Source organism: Carcharodon carcharias, chromosome 11 (assembly GCF_017639515.1).
Source record: "Carcharodon carcharias isolate sCarCar2 chromosome 11, sCarCar2.pri, whole genome shotgun sequence".
In the NCBI taxonomy this organism is placed as follows: Eukaryota; Metazoa; Chordata; class Chondrichthyes; order Lamniformes; family Lamnidae; genus Carcharodon; species Carcharodon carcharias.
In genome coordinates, this window is record NC_054477.1 from 43884090 (window position 1) to 43902184 (window position 18095).

General features: G+C 41.7%; 1 protein-coding gene across 6 annotated transcripts in view; it reads right to left on the reverse strand.

The window, feature by feature from the left end:
- Positions 1–18095, reverse strand: part of LOC121284064 (protein furry homolog) — a 520851-nt gene that overhangs the window by 364165 nt on the left and 138591 nt on the right. For all 6 annotated transcript variants that reach the window (XR_005944426.1, XM_041199077.1, XM_041199078.1 and 3 more), the window contains exon 3: positions 10928–10981. Coding sequence is in view for 5 of the 6 variants with exons in the window: in XM_041199077.1 (XP_041055011.1) it covers positions 10928–10981 (54 nt within the window). In the remaining variant the exon portion in view is untranslated. The remainder of the gene's footprint in view (positions 1–10927; positions 10982–18095) is intronic.

Genomic DNA, 18095 nt, shown 5'->3' on the forward strand with positions numbered 1-18095 from the left:
GAATGGCGAGCCATTCAGAAGTCCATTGACTTCAATGGGTCTGCAAAGTTCCACCCATATTGTTTATTGATGTCTGGGCGGGTGTTGAGAAATCCATGGACTCTGTCTTGGTCTCATTTTCCATTTAGTATGCAGTGTGGTGTGTTCTGCCACAGTTTGCTTGTTAATTCACATGTACCTTTATACTAACATTCAGGGTTAGTATAAGATAGATATTGTAAATTGTTTTATTTTTCTGACCTTGTGTAGTAAAGTTTATTTTTGTTTGTTCAAAGCCTGTGGAATCTTGTGGCTTTATTCACTGAGCAAGTGTCCAGAATCTCAAACTTTGTCTGCTTTAAATAAAACGTTATTGGTCCCTAATTGGATCTTACCAAAAACCCGGGGGTCTGGTCTAGGGTCATAACAACCTCCATCTGAAAGAAGAATCCTGAGCAGACCTGACAGGGTGGATACTGAAAGGATGTTTCCCCTTGTGGGAGAGACTAAAACTAGGGGATACAGTTTAAAAAAAAGGGGTCTCTCATTAAGATGGAGGTGAGGAGAATTTTTTTCTCTCAGAGGGTTGTAAGTCTGTGGAACTCTCCTTCCCTGGGATTGCTGGAGACATTTTTTAAGGCTGAGTTAGATTCTTGATTGACAAGGGAATCAAAGGGTATAGAGGGTAGGAAGTGGAGTTGAGGCCACAATCAGATCAGCCACGATCTTATTGAATGGTGGAGCAGACTTGAGGGGTCTACTCCTGCTCCTAATTCATATGTTCGCAAGAAAGGAACAAGAGTTGGTGTAGGGAAGGTGGGGAGGAGTGGAGTAAGAGGCGTATACTTACACCATCTGCAGTTCATACATCAGAAGATAATGTGGCAATTAGGGATGGGCAACAAAAACTAGCCAGCTAGCAATACCCACATCCCATGAAAGAATAAAAAAAGAGGTGGAGGTGGGTTATGAGAGGAGGATTAAATATGAAGATAGCTTAATCTTCGATGGCTTCAGCCCATCACTGACCACAGCTGCAACAATGGGTAACCCATAATGGCCAATATTGCGACCGCCATGGGGTCAGGACATGCAGGAATACCTCTAGCTCTCAGATTAGCTTCTGCTATATCTGGTTGTGCTTCCCTTTGTCCTGTAAGAGGGGGAGTGTGGCATACAATTTGTTTAGGACATGTGGAGGTCATGGTTGAATAGCTGGCAGTCTGTGAGATTTAGATCTGAGGCTTGAAGCAGTGCTGACTGTATGAGCATGCGATGGATTATGTGAATGTCAGTTCTGGGTGCTGATTGATAGAGATTTTTGGTAGGCAAATAGAGGTGTGGTGAATTAAGCAGTATCAGAGGCTAGTGGTGCAATTGATAAGATATTGTACTTGAAGATGCATTCAGTGATCTAGACCAGTCGTGTGAAGTCTTTGAACTTCTTGTGCTACTACATCCTGGTGCTTGTGCCTTGACTCCTGGCTATGACTTCCATATCTATCAGCTCCCATTCCCTTCTCAGCATGTGTCTGGGGAGCCAACTGGCCCTTTGTGGATATAAGGCACGTCACTTCCAAGGCCTCTAATGCAGTGTCTGAAAATTTGAAGCCTGCTCTCTCCCATGTGCTGCCATTTTTCAATGTTTCCGAGGTCAGAGTCACTTCCTGCAGAACTACCAACACCTGCTACACCTAAAAGGTACTTTACCTTTAAGAAGTGCAGGTTAGATATAAGCATCATTTTGCTGATGATCAATTGTAGACAGATGGGGCAATAAATGGCTGGATTAGGTTTGTCCTTTTTTGCATACTGAATAACTTAAATTCAAAGCGGGTAAAAACCCTGGTCCGGATGGACCGCATCTACATATTTTAAAAGATTCTAGGGAAGAGATAGGAGCGCTATTACTACACATATTTAATACTTCATTAGAAAATGGTGTAGTGCCGCAGGACTGGCAGTTAGCTAATTTAATTCCCATATTTAAGAAGGTGAACAGAACATGTCCAAGGAATTATACTCATCAGCTTAACATTAGTGGTAGGAAAATACTGGAATCCTGACTAAAGGAAAGGTTAGAAGAAAATCTAGAAATGAAAAATATAATAAATGAATAGTTGACATGAATTTCAAAAAGGAAATTTTGCTTGACCAACCTTGTTGAATTTTTTGAGGAAGCAACAGAGAATGCAATAGATTTGATTTATCTGGATTTTCAAAAGGCCTTCAATAAGGTGTCCTATAATGGACTAATAAATAAGAGAGTGTGGAGTTGGGGGACAAGTGGCTGGTTGGCTTTAAGACATAGCAGAGAGTGGGCGTAAAGTGTAGTTATTCAGGGCAGCAGTAGGTGGGAAGTGATATCCTATATGGACAAGTGGTGGGAACACTGCTGTTCACAATTTACATTAACGATTTGAACTCTGGAATGATAAACATGGGCCAGGATTTTATGACCCCACCACGGCATGACTCCCCTCCGGTGGATGCGGGGAGCCATTTATATCTCCATTCAGTTCGGTGGGACCATAATATCCCGCCGAGCAGTAAGGGCCATAAAATCCCGGCCACGGTTTTAAATGTGCGGATGTGACAAAATTCTAGGGAGGATAGCTAATACTGAGGAGGACTGCAACCAGGGCCGCGCAAGAGTATTAGGCAGCCCAGGCAGACCTTCAGCCGTGCCGCCTTCCCCACTCCCAATTAACTTTTGGAAATTAATATTGTGCATTAGCATGAATAAAGATTCTGCATTTATAACTATAGATTTATTTTACATGAAAAAGGAGAATATTAATTATACAATTTTCACAGAATATGTACCAGAAGAAATGCACATTATAATGTGTAATGTGACTCACATGATGTAATACTGCAACAGTTATTAGACAATTTTATGTGCAATTTACACAATCAATAATTATTACAATAGAATAGGCTAGATTAAGTTACGTTCTTTGAGATTATTTACTGGTTCACAGTTTTGGAATAGTCATGTAGATGTACAATTTTGTAAACCTCGAATAAACAGAATAAGGAATATAATATGAAATTTTGGGAAAGACTGCAATGTAAGTACATGGAACTCTATATGTATGTCAGTATATGTGGATATATATCATAGGAACATAGGAAACAGAAGAAGTAGGCCATTTAGCCCCTCAGGCCTGCTCCACCATTCAACTAGCTGATGATGGCTCTTCTACCTCAATGCCATTTTCCTGCACAATCCCCATATCCCTTGATATCTACAAATCTATGGATCTCTGTCTTGAATATAATCAATTACTAAGCCTCCACAGTCCTCTGGGGTACAGAATTCCGAAGATTCACTGCCCTCTAAGTGAAGAAAGTCCTCCTCATCTCAGTCCTAAATGGCCTACCCCTTTTCTGAGACTGTTTACCCTGGTTCTAGACACCCCCCAGCCAAGGGAAACATCCTTCCTGCATCTACCTTGTCAAGCACTAAGAATTCTGTATGCTTCAATGAGATCACCTCTCATTCTAATAAACTTCAGAAAATACAGGCTGTCTCCTCAATCTCTCCTAAAGGACAATCTTGCCTTCCCAGGGATCAGTCTGGTGAACCTATGTTGTACTCCCTCTCTGATAAGTATATCCTTCCTTAGGTAAAAAGACCAAAACTGCACACAATATTCCAGGTGCAGTCTCACTAAAGGCTCTATACGATTGCAGCAAAGCATCTTTACTCCTGTATTCAAATCCTCTCGCAATAAAGGCTAACATACTATTTACCTTCCTAATTGCGTGCTGTACCTGCATGTTAGCTTTCAGTGACTCATGAGCAAGGACACCCAGTTCCCTTTGGACATCAACACTTCAGAATCTCTCACCATTTAAGAAACTCTGCATTTCTGTTTTTCCTACTGAATTGGATAACTTCACATTTTTCCATCTGCCATGTTCTTGCCTACTCACTTAGCCAGTCTAAATCCCCTTGAAACTTCTTTGCATCCTCCTCAAAACTCACATTCCCACCTAGTTTTGTGACATCAGCAAACTTGGAAGTATTACATTTGGTCCCCACATCCAAATCATTGATACGGATTGTGAATAGCTGGGGCCCAAAGAGTGCTCCTTGTTTTACCCCACTAGGCTCAGCCTGCCAACCTGACAATGACCTGACTTCTACTCTCTGCTTCTTAATCCATGCCAGTATATTAGCCCCAATTCCATGTGCTCTAACTTTGCTTACTAACCTCCTGTGTGGGACCTTATTGAGAACCTTCTGAAAATCTAAATACACCACATTTACTGGTCTCCCTTATCTATTCTGGTAGTTACATCCTCAAAAAACTCTTCCCTTTCATAAATCCACGTTGACTCTGCCCAATCCTACCATTATTTTCTAGTATCCAGTTCTCACATCATATCAGTAGACCTAAAGCTTTCATTCCCACTGCTGATGCCTTTTCTTATACAGTTTCCAGGAATGAGAGTGGCCAAAGACAAAAAGATCTGAAAATTACTGGCAAGTAACTGCATTGTGAAATTATAGCACTCGTTATGATCTGTAATGAAATGCAAATGCTTCTACACTTTAAATGGATGAAATTATTAGACTTCAAGTGGGTAGAAACATTAGCATTGCCTTTGTTTAACTTCTATTTTGGTTAAGACTATGGACCAGTGCATTTGTATAAATTTAGCAAAGTATCCTCAGCATTTCAACATGTCAGCTTTTCATCCAGTTAGTACATGTAACACAGGACGAAGTCCATTCTAACAACAGAGCATGATCTTGCTAGTTTATGTACATCACAGGCAGGGAAGCTTAAGTAAAGGGGCAAGGTGTCACCACCCATAAGCTAAGGTTGTCATCTGAAAAGTCTCTGTTCATCACCTATGAAGACAAGGTGAGTCAGTCCTAGTGGTTCAAAGCAGTTAACATGAGGAGTTCAGGATACTATTGTTCCTTAGTTCCTTGGTATTTTCTCTCAAATTTGGATTCTAAATACAATTTCCAATAATAAACTAAGATCGGATTCATCTCAAATTTCAACTATTTGATGCAATGAAACAGAAATCAGACAGGCATAAGAAGCAATTTATGTAAGCTAGTAACAGACCAAATGAATTTCTGCATTTTGATCATTTTCTTCTTATTTATCATTGTCTCCCCATTCACCACCACCACAGGCTTATTTACTTAAAGGTAGCAGTCAAGATCCCAAAGGCCTAACGACCTATTCACTAGTCTCATAAGTCAGGAAGTTCCCAAGTTCACTTGCTTATCTCTGCTGAACTGACTGATCTTGACTGATCCAGTGGAACTATACTACAGCCTAGAATCAATGCTACAGCCAAGAATCAACACATTCAAGTTTCAGTTCAATGTAACATTGTGGGAATGAGGGTAGCCATATTCCCCAACAGTATTTCAACCCTCCCTTACAATTTTAAATATCACTAGGCCCATCATAGTCCTGTGTTCAAAAGACCATGCACAGGATCCTCTTAAACTGAGAGATGGGTCCCAGGGTGTTGCCATGACAATCCCACATTGTGTTCCCACTCTCAGAGAGACCCTGATGCAACCAGAGCAATAGCTGGCCCAGCACAGACTCCCACACACCCCAGTCCAGTACATATTCCCATTCCACCCCAGCCCAACCCAGTACAGACTCCTACTCCACCCCAGGCTGGTACATACTCCCACTCCCACCCTGCTCTTGGTTTCAGCCCACCTTTTGCCTCCTCTTTTTTCTTATTCAGCTTCTTGCCTTCAGCATTGTGGAGGATGTCAAACAGGTTGGACTGGTCGATGATGTTATGATATGGCAGGTGGTAATTGCTGGGCTGACCAAATACCAGATGGAAATTTGGTCAAACTATCACAATGATTTGTAATTCGTATTCAATATGAGAAGGTATGTGGACTGAAGCCAGAAATAAAGATTCCAGTACCACTTTTGAAGATTTTAAATATTAAATTAAAACATTTAGTTACAAAAGAAAACTTAAACACACAAGATTACAGCTACACAGTTAAATTTAGTCTTACAACGGTTCCCAAAAGATTTCTACTTGGCTAGACTCACAAATAAACACCCTTTTCCAGGCAACACTCACTGTAGATTCTTAATGTATAAAAAATCCAGTAATATTACTGCAAGGCACCAATTGTTGTTCTAGGGGAGGTATTTCATGGGGAATTCTCTCTCCCTCTACAACTGAAATCCAAGGCTTGTAACAAAACCTTGCTTTCTGGAACAAACACTTCCCTGGGATGTCTAGAGGCTGCTTACTTCACCAGTCTGTCCTTGCATAGCACACTCTTCAAGATCACATGGCCACAGCCCCATATAGCTTTCAATCTTTCCTTAACTGTGTTTTTTTCTCTTTCATCCTTAAACCCATTGTTCTTAACTTCCTTTGGAAGTTACCTTTCCCAGAATATAAAATCTTTCATGTTATCTTTATGGCTATTACTTTCAGGAAAAATAAACTTATGGAAAAAATGAACTTAAGGAAAAAAATAAACTAATAACTTTGCTTTACTCACTTATGATTTTTGCCAGTTGTAAAATTTCCTTTTATTTCTCTTTGAAATTGAACAGCTAAAAGTTTAACTCATTTATCTCCGAATGCAAATTCCTATTCATGCTGTTTCTACTTGTAACCCATCTTAGCTTGTTCATCCCTACTTCAAAATGTCTGCTTATACACCTAACCGTTTGATAATTTAAACCTTCCAGCTTGACTGACTTCAGTTTAATTAAAGTAGTCACATACACACACAAACATACACACAACCCTGCTTCACAGTATCCCACAGTAATATTGAAAAAAATTATATTTTTCTTTACATTAAGCATCTGGTCAAAGTGATGAGTGACGGTGCAGCCGAAAGTCTCCTGCATGGGACCAGCCAGAATAACTGCTCATCAACTTCCAAAAGACAGGTTCCCTCCCTCCCACCCTTGCTGCTCCTCCAATCATTGATTCTGTCTCTGGAGGAGCAGCAATATCGGGAGAGGGGGAACCTGTGATTGGAAGAATTGGAGCAGTTAGCATGGGAGAGATAGAATCTGTATTTGGAGGAGTAGCTTTGTCTCTCCCATGCTTGCTGCTCTTCCAATCTCTGCAGTCAATTCCTGCTCTCAGCAACTATCACTGACAGTTAAAGATTTATTTTAAAAAAACTCTCAGTTGCTGATAGCGGGCAAAACAGACTGTTCCAATTTTTTTTAAGCCCACCAGAAAATCGTGAAGCTGCCCCAAGGTCAGAAGCTGCAGTTCCCACTTGCAGCAACTGTCAGTTGCAATTTTTTAAAAAGCTGATCTTTCAGGTCTGAAGATCGGAAATAATGATGCCAATGGTGGATTTCTGAAACCTGAATGTTGGAAATCTGCAATTTGGCAGAAATTTCTCATCCCTGAGTTTCATGAATAGTTCATTCAGTTTTTTGCACCCCGGCTGCCCAAATTTTGCCGTTCTAGGCAAGCACTTAGTTTGTCTAGTGGTTGCATTAGCCCTGACTGCAACCAATCACAGGAGGCCATTAACAAACTCACAGAATGGGCAAATAATTGGCAAATGAAAATCAACACAGTTACATATGGGATAGTATATCTTGGTGGGAAGAATAGGGAAATCACTTATTACTTGGAATTTCAAGTCTAGGTTGCATAAAGGAACAAGGGGATCTCGGAGTACGAAGACACTAATCACAAAAAGTTGTGCCACAGATTAGTAAGACCATAAAAAAAGCAAACCAAATGCTAGATTGTATTCCTACAGGGATGGAATTGAAAAGTAGAGAAATGATCCTAAACCTGTATCAAATCTTGGTTAGACCACACTTACAGACCACATGCGGTTCTGGTTGTCATATTATAAAAAGGATATAGAGGCACTGGAAAGGATGCAGAGATGGTTTACGAGGATGAGACCACAAATCCGTATACATATCAGGAAAGGACTGATAGGCTGGGACTCTCTTCTCTTGAAAAAATACTGACAGACCTAAAAGAGGTCTTTAAAATTATGAAAGCTTTCGACAGAGTGGATGAAAAGAGAATGTGGGAAGGCATAAATAAAGGCCATCAATATAAGACAGTCACCAAGAAATCCAAAGGAATTCAGAAAAAAACTTCTTCAGCCAATGAGTGGTGAGAATGTCGAACTCCCTAACACAGGCAATGGTTGAAATGAAGAGGAGATGCATTTAAGGAGAAGCTGGATAAGCATAAGAGAAAGAAGGGAATAGAATATTACAATGATAGATTTAGATAAGGAAAGGTGGGAGGAGATCAAGCAGAGCATTTACATGGCCATGGATAGATTGGGTTGTATAGCCTGTTTCTGTGCCGTATATCCCATATCAAGTACTACTGTGCCTCCCTCAGTTCTATCAAAACCACTCATTACTTCAGGAGCATTTTGAAGAGCAAAAATGATCCCTGATTTCTTTCCTCTACTAACAATCATCTCCTTAAATCCTCTCCATTGCATCTCCATTCTTAAATAACAAATTACCTTCTTAGTCACAAAGATTGAGACCAATGCCAACTCTATTTTTTCTTATTGTGTGCGGCCTATTCATTTAAGTGTATAGGACCTTTTTTTCGTGCAGTAACTTAAAGGGACCAGCTTGTGCTTGGCCTGCAAGGAAACTTTTGGGTTTCTACATGATCTTGGGACCATTCAGCTTAGACCAGTGACTGAGGCCATCCATTCAGCTGCCTCTGCACTATCATCTGCCTTTCTCTTACCCACCAAGCTTACCCTTTTTACAGGTGCTGCCTCCTCCCTTTCAAGGTCCTTGACATCACCCTGCCCCTCAAAAATTCCTTCCATCCTTGAAAATTACTATGCCATCTCCAAGCTCTCTTCAAAGTTCTTTAACTTGCTGTCACCTCCTGAATCTCTGCCAATCCAACCTGCAACTCAATGTTTGAATCTCTTCATATTTCCATCTCCACCACAGCACTAATGGCCCCATTAAAAGTAATAAATTACATCCTATGTAACTGTGATGTGGTACATTATCGGTTCTCATCCTCCTCAATTTCTCTGACATCTCCACACTAACATCTACCATTGTATCTCCTCCATCATCCAGTTCAGTGAGACTGCCCTCACTTGTTTCTACTTTACTTACTTGATTGTAGCCAGAACATGTCTCTCATTGCACCATAGGAAGTTATCATGCAAGTACAGCAAAGAATTAGGAAGGCAAATAGTATGTTAGCTTTTATTCACTCAACTTATTGAATGGTGGAGCAAACTTGAGGGCCGAATGGCCTACTCCTGCTCCTAATTTGCATGTTCGTATTGCAAGGGGCTGGAGTATAAAAGTAAGGAAATCTTGCTACAGTTATAAAAGGCTTTGGTGAGACCACACCTGATTACTTACCTCAGAGAGAGTGGAACAAAGGTTCACCAGATTGACTCCTAGGAAAAGAGGGTTGTCCTATGAGGGGGGATTGAGTAGAATAGGCCTATGTTCTCTGGCATTTCAAAGAATGAGAGGTGACCTCATTGAAATATATGTAATTCTTCAAGGGCTTGACAGGATGGATGCTGAGAGTCTGTATTTCCTGTCTAGAACTAGGGCATGGTTTCAGAATAAGGGATCAGCCATTTAAAACTGAAATGAACTAAGAAGGTTGTGAATCTTTGGAATTTTCTACCTCAGAGGCCTATGGATGCTCAGGCGATAAATGTGTTTAAGTCAAAGGTTGGTGGATTTTTGGGCATTAAAGGTGTCAGTGGATATGGGGGTAACTAACAAAGTGGAGTTAACGTAGATCAGTCATGACAGAGCAAGCTTGAGAGGCTCCTTTTTCTTAAGTTATTTTGGGTTTCTTGTCTTATCACCGCACTTGTGGATTGGTCTATAGCCTGTATGTAGCCTTGAACCCCTTATCTATATGCTGTCCTTGACAGCTTAATCCAAAGACAGGTTCCACATCAGCTCTACCCTGGCCTCTTCACTACCTCTTTGTTCTCATACTGCTTTTCCAATGTTCAGTTTTGGTTACTCTGCAATTTCCTTCAGTTAAACATTGGGAAAGGCAAAGCCATTGGTTGCAGACCCTGACACATACTTTATAACTTTGCATCCTTACTGACCCTAGGTTGAAATTCATACTCCATTTCCTCTCCATCACAAAGGTTGTTTACTTTTACCTCCCTAACATCCCCCACGTCCATCCTTGTTACATCCTATTTCCTGTTGAATCCCTAGTGCTGAAATCCATAGTTTTGCTCGAATATCCCAATTATCTCATGGTCACCTCCAACCCTCCATCAAATCAGCACATATCACATTCTGTAACAAGTCCTGTTCACCCAACACACCTTTGCTTGCTTGTCTACATTGGAACCTGTTTCCTCACTGCTCTGAATGTAAAATGATCATCCTCTTGTTTAAATCACTTCATGGTCTGGACCCTTCCTATCTTTATAAGCTCCTTCAACCCTACAACTCTCCAAAATTCTGTTCCTCTAACTTTGGGCTCTTCTTCATCTCCCATTCCCTTCACCCATCGCTGAAAATTGCCGTCAGTCATCGATGCTCTATGTTCTGGAATTTCCTTTCTGAGTCTCTCTGCTTCTACCTTCTTCTCCTCCTCCCAGCTCTTGGGTTAAGTTTTTAGTCACCTTTCTCAATAGCCCACGTGGTTCGGCATCCATTTAGATAATTACACTTCTGTGAACCGCCTTGATTCATTTCTCCATGCCCAGGGCACAATATAAATGTAAGTTGTTATTCCCACGTCCCGTAGCTGTTAATTAGCTGCAGAGTATAGATATGTTACTATAATGGTTCTCTCTTAAATTGTGTTGCAAAACCTGTATTGGTTTTTTTGTAGCTTTTTGAGGAGTTTTCACCTATTGATTATTTCTTAAATAAAAGCCTTCCATATTAGAACAAATGGGTCAAGCATTTATTAATTATTCTGTTTTGCTTACCTGATCAAACTGTGGGTCTTCGCCCCTTTGCAAGGATTTTGTTAATGGTTTTTCCTGCAATAGAAAATGGTACAAAGGTCGTCATAAATGCACTAAATAATTCATTATCAGGATAACACTATAGGTAACATTCTTCCTGTGCACCTCTGCACATTTGCAACAAAATGAAACATTCAAAACCATTCAGGAATTTTCTTAAAATTTACCAGCAAGGTGTTTAAATGAGGGGTTATGAGTATCCTGATATTAAAAAGATCAGTCTGATGCTGTTGAAATGTATTACAGTGATAGTAATGGTAAATATAATAGCTGCTGCTATTATCCTACAATTGCTGGTCTTGTACCATTGCTTGGTCAGGCTGCAAGTATGGTGCTCTCTGCCCACCCAGCAGTGGTCATACACCGACACAGCCAGATTTGGGGGCCAAACATCAACTTGGTAGATGATTGGTACATTCAGAGGCTATGAATCTCAAAGGAGGCTGGGAGTAGGTCTGAAGACATCACAAAGATATGTGAATGTGTAACTAACCATAATATTGGGATTGTTCTCTAGAAGCAGCCTATAGACAAGATTTTATTATATTAAACCACCTGACTTCAGGCAGTTTTGGGATGATACAATTTGAAGCAGGGAGGTATATTGACAAAGCCCTGCCCCTAAATCCGCCCTACAAAATATCCTGCCTCTCCACGAGCTGGGATGTTGGCCAGCTACCCTTAGACCTTCCTGCTACAATTATATAATGAGTCTGGGAGTTGATCTGGGGAAACCATACAATTTCCTTGCCTTCCTGCTGTCACACCACTGGCCAACAGCAAGACTAGTACTGGGATGGTGGTACACAGAATTTCACAGCACAAAGAAATCATTAAGCATTCAGTGATTGTGCTGGCTATTTGCGAGGGCAAACCAAAATGAATGCCACAATGCTGCTCAATCTCCAAAAATCTGTGTCTTCCTCTGCTTCAAATATTTATTCACATTCCTTTAAATAATGGCATAGCCCCTGTTTCAACAATTTCCTGTGGCAAAGTATTCATACTTCAACAACTCTCTGTGTAAGCAAACTTATCCTAATGTCTCCCCATACACTTTTGAGACAATTTTAAATTGATGACCCCTAGAGTTTACAATCTACAAGATGCACTGAAGCAATTTGCCAGGCCTCCTTAAACAGTACCTTCTAAACCTGCAACCTCTACCACTTAGAAGGACAAGGGCAGCAGATAAATGGAAACACCAGCACCTGAAGCTCCCTTTCAAGTCGCAAATCATCCTGACTCGGAACTATATCGCCGTTCCACCACTGTTGCTGAGTTAAAATCCTGGAACACCCTCCCAAACAGCACTGTTGATTACCGACACCACATACTGCAGCGGTTCAAGGAGTCCCACCACCACTTCCTGAAGGGCAATTAGGAATGGACAATAATGCTGTCCTTGTGCATCCCATGAAAAGTAAAAAACGTTATTGACTCTCTAACCAGAGGAAATAGTCTTTCTCAGTTTACTTGGGATAAGTATGAGTGGCTGAGTGGTCTACTCCTGTTCCTATGTTCTATAGGCAGTACTGGTTGTACCCCAACTTTGGCCTCTGCTGTCCATTGTAGGTGGGTTGAAGAAATAGTGGTGGCAGCACTGATCAACACGAAAGTTGTAATGGGGAGCCTGAAAGTGCCATTTGGTTTTATTTAAGGGTGTTTTTTAAAATTTAATCATTCATGGGATGTGATCATCACTGGCTAGGTCAACACTTATTGCCCATCTCTAATTGCCTTTGAGAAGGTGTTGGTGAGCTGCTTTCTTGAACCACTGCAGTCCATCTGGTATAGATACACTCATAATACTGTTAGGGAGTTCTAAGATTTTAACCCAGTGTGTGGCTTGGAGAGAAACTTGCAGGTGGTGGTGTTCCCATGCACCTGCTGCCCTTGTATTTCTAGGTGTTAGAGGTCATGGGCTTTGAAGGTGCTGTCAAAGGAATCTTGGTGAGTTTCTGCAGTGCATCTTGTAGATGGTACACATTGCTGTCACTGTGCATTGGTGGTGGAGGGAGGGAATGTTTAAGATGGTGGATTGGATGCAGATTTCAGGTTACTATCAGATCAGCCATGATCTTATTAAATAATGGAGCAGGCTCGATGGGCTGAATGGCCTACTCCTGCTCCTTGTTCATATGTTCGTGCCAATCAAGCGGGCTGCTTTGTCCTAGATGGTGTCAATCTTTTTGAGTATTGTTGAAGCTGCACTCATCCAGGCAAGTGGAGAGTATTCCATCCCATTCCTGATTTTTGCCTTATAGACGGTAGACAGACTGCAGGGAGTCAGGAGGTGAGTTACTCGCTGAAGAATTCCAAGCCTCTGACCTGCTCTTATAACCACAGTATTTATGTGGCTGGTCCAGTTCAATTTCTGGTCATTGGTAACCCCAAGACATCGATAATGTGGGATTCAGGGACAGTAATGTTATTGAATGTAAAGGGGAGATGGTTAGATTCTGTCTTATTGGAGATCGTCATTGCCTAGCACTTACGTGGCATAATGTTACTTGCCACTTAGCAGTCCCAGCCTGAATGTTGTCCAGGTCTTGCTTTATATAGATACGGACTGCTTCAGAATCTGAGGAGTTACAAAGAGTACTGAACATTGTGCAATCATCAGTGAACATCCCCACTGCTGACTTTATGATGGAGGGAAGGTCATTATGAAGCAGCTGAAGATGATTGGCCTGGGACATTACTCTGAGGAACTCCTGCAATGATTTCCTGGACTGAGATGATTGACTTCCAACAACCACAATCATCTTCCTTTGAGCTAGGTGTGACTCCAACCAGTGCAGAGTTTCTCCCTGATTCCCACTGACTTCATTTTTGCTAGGCCTCCTTGATGCCACACTCGGTCAAGCGCTCCCTGAACTTTGGGAGCAGTCACTCTCACCTCACCTCTTAAGTTCAGCTCTTTTGTCCATGTTTGGACCAAGGCTGTGATAAGGTCAGCAGCTGAGTGGCCTTGGCAGAACCCAAACTGAGCATGAGTGAGCAGGTTATTGCTGTGTGTCACTTGATAGCACAGTTGATAATTCCTTCCATTGCTTTGCTGATCATCAAGAGTAGATTGATGGGGCAGTAATTGGCCAGCTTGGAATTTGTCCTGCTTTTTGTGGACAGAACATATCTGGGTAATTTTCCACATTGCCAGGTAGATGGACAAAAATGAAGGCTGTAAGGTGGATGAGCAAAATGACCATGGCACAGGAAACCATTCAAGTAGGAGCAACGTAGTGGTAGTTGGGAACCATGTAGTCAGTGAGACAGAAAAAGTCCTCTGTAGCCGAGAGCAGAGTCCAGAAGGTTGTGTTGCCTGCCTGGTGCCAGAGTTCTGGACATCTGCTCTGGGTTGGAGAAAAACTTGCACTGAGAGGGGGAGGACGCAGTGATTGGGTTCATGTACATACCAACGACGTAGGTAGGACTAGGAAAGAGGTTCTGCTCAGGGAGTTTGAGCAGCTAGGAGCTAAATTAAAAAGCAGAATCTCAAAGGAAATAATCTACATTATTAGCTGAGCCATGAGCAAATTGGCATAGGGTAAATAAGTTTAGTGAGTTGAAGGCATGGCTCAAAGATTGGTGTGAGAGAAATGGGCACTGGCACCAGTGCTGTGAAAGGAGGAGCTGTACCATTGGGAGGGTCTTCACATTATCTGTGCTAGGACCAGTATTCTACTGAGTTGTATAACTAGGGTGGTAGAGAGGGCTTTAAAATAAATAGTGGGGGCAAAGGATCAATTGTGGGAATCAATAAGGAAAGACAAGGCAAGAGACCAAGGTAGCATTAAGAGAAGTGATAATGATAGCATGCCAGGAAGTGAGCGAGCGGACAAACTTAAGAGTGCACCAGTAGATAAAGCTAGAGATTCCAAAAATGGTAAAAAGACAGAGTTAAAGGCTCTGTATATGAATGCACGTAGCATTCATAACAAAACATATGAATTGACAGCTGAAGTAGAAATAATCTGATAGCCATTACAGAAACATGGCTGCAAGATGACAAAGGCTGGGACCTGAATAGTCAAGGGTACATAACATCTCAGAAGGATAGGAAGCTAGGAAAAGGTGGAGGGGTATCTTTGTTAATTAAGGATGACATTAGTGCAATAGAGAGAAATGGCCTTAGATCTAATGATCAAGATGTGAATTCAGTTTGGGTAGAGATAAGAAATATTAAAGGTAGGAAGTCACTTGTAGGTATAATTTATAGATCCCCTAACTGTAACCACACCGAAGGATGGAGTATACAGAAAGAAATAATGGAGGCTTGTGAAAAAGGTACAGCAATAATTATAGGTGATTTTAACCTCCATACAGATAGGGTGACACAGATTGGCAAAGGTAGACAGGAAGATGAGTTCACAGAGTGTTTTTGGGACAATCTTTTAGAGTAACACATGCTCAATTTGGTAATGTTAAACGAGACAGGATTAATTAATGATCTCTCGGTAAAGGCGGCCCTAGGTAGCAGTGATCATAACATGAATGAATTTTACATTCAGTTCAAAGGTGAGAAGAGTGGGTCCAAGGCTAATAGTTTGAACTTAAATAAGGGCAATCACAAGGGTATGAAGACAGAGCTGGCTAAAGTGAATTAGGAAATTAGGTTAAGGAACAAGTCAGTAGAGATGCAGTGGCAGACATTTAAGGAGATATTTCATAACACTCAGCAAAGATACATTCCAGTGAGAAAGAAATACTCTAGAGGAAAGCCATCCATGGCTAACTAAAGAAATTAAGGATAGTATCAAAATGAAAGAAAAACCTACAACTCTGTGAAGATTAGTGGCCAGTTAGAAGATAAGGAAACGGCTGATGAGTTGAAAAGATGGTTTGCACCTGTCTTCACTGTAGAGGATACAAATAATATCCCAGGAATAAGTATGCATCAAGAGGTAAAAGGGAGGGAGGAACTTATAACACAATCACTAGGGAAAGAATACTGAAAAATTTATCAGAAATAAAAGCTGACAAGTCCACAGGACCTGATGGGCTTCACGCAAGGGTCTGAAAAGAATTAGCTTAGATACATTGGTTTTAATTTTCCAAAATTCCCTAGATTCTGCAAAGATCCCATCAGATTGGAAAATAGTGAAGGTAACTCTTCAAGAAAAGAGGGTGACAGAAAGCAGGACACTACAGGTCAGTTAGCTTAACACCTAACAAAAGGGAAATGCTGGAATCTGTTATTAAGGAGGTTATAGCGGGGCACTTAGAAAATCTCAATGCAACGAGGCAGAGTCAATATGGTTTTGGGAAAGGGAAATCATGTTTGATTAATTTATTAGAGTTCTTTGAGGAAGTAAAAAGCAATGTGGATAAAGCAGAACCTGTGTATGTTGTATATTTAGAGTTCCAGAAAGCACCTGACAAGGTGCCACAAAGTAAGAGCTCATGGTGTAGGGGGTAACATATTATCATAGATAAAGGATTGATTAGCCAACAGGAAACAGACAGTAGACACAAATGGGTAATTTTCGGGCTGGCAAGCTGTAACAAGTGGAGTGCCACAAGGATCGATGCTGAGGCCTCAACTATTTACAGTATTATTAATGGCTTGGATGATGGGACCAATGGTATGGTTGCTAAATTTTATGATGACACATTGGTAGGATGAAAAGTATGTTGAGAAGAGAACATAAGGAGTCTGCAATGGAATATAGATAGGTTAAGTGAGTTGGAAAAAAATTTGGTAGGTGGAGTACAAAGTGGAAAAATGCGAACGTGTCCATTTTGGCAGGAAGAATAGAAAAAAGTGTACTTTTTCAGTGGGGGAGAGATTGCAAAACTCTGAGGTACAGAGGGATCTGGATGTCCTGTTAAATGAATCACTAACTAAAAAAGTTAGTTTGCAGATACAGTAAATGTTTAGGAAGGTAAATGGAATGTTGCCATTTACTTAAAGGCGACTGGAATATAAACGTACTGAAGTTTTGCTACAGTTGTAAAGGGTATTGGTGAGACCACATCTAGAGTACAGTGTACAGTTCTTGTCTTTTTATTTAAAAAGGGCACTTTTGCATTAGAAGCAGCTCAGAGAACGTTCACTTGACTGATTCCTGGAATGAGGGGGCTGTTTTACAAGGAATATTGGACAGCTTGGGCCTGCATCCACTGCGGTTTAAAAGAATGAGAGGTGATTATTGAAACATTTGGGCAGAATGTTCCCTTTAGCGTGCGGGGCAGACCCTGCACATCTGTGCGTAAAATGACACGCAGTGATGTCAGTGAGTGTCCCGACGTCAATGCGCGCCATCACAATATTTTGCTGGGCAGGCACGTGATGATTTCCGACACATGCCTGTCATTAATTAACGGGCCACTTAAGACCCTTAAGGTGCCAATCGACGCTGATTTTTCGGCACCCGTGCAATCTTCGGGTCGCCGCACAGGCGCAATGGGCAGACAGGTAGGACACATTTGTATTAACCTCATCCACGCGCAGGATAAGAGGGCTCACTGGGGTCACAAGAGTGCACAGTCAAGTATTTGTTTATGAAAGTTTTAGAAACTTGTTTGTGTGCTCTGCAGTACTTCAAAATGCATACCAACTGCTTTTTCTGGACTCAACCTTCAGGTCAGCACACTACAGTGAGTAATCTTTTCTGGGCCTGCAGGTTTCAGGAAGCCTTTCCTTAGCCTGGTAATGGGAGCTGAATTGGCCACTGAAGGCAGCTCCTCTGAGGAGGGAGGGCTAGAAGGGGGAGGAGACCAGGAGTGCACCTTCAGCCTCCAGGGGAGTCACCTTTGGGAGGACGGGCTCAGGCACAAGGGGCGCAGGGCCAAGAGGTAGTCCAAGGCGGAAGTTGCTGCAGAAGACGCCACTATCCTGCTGCCTGGGTTTACAGGCAGCGAAGCAGCTACCTCAATATGTCTGAGGTGTAGTGCCAAAGGAGGCTCTGTCTCTCAAGGGAGACAGTCAACTATATCTGTCAGATGATAGGGCCTCAGACCTCCGCTAACTGTGTCAGTGGACACCCCATTGCAATGGCTCTGAAGGTCACAGCTGCCCTCGACTCCTATGCCTCTGGCTCCTTCCAGGGGCTGGTGAGTGATCTTTGCGGTGTCTCCCAATCAGCTGTCCACACCTGTGTCAAGCAGGTTACAGACGCTCTGT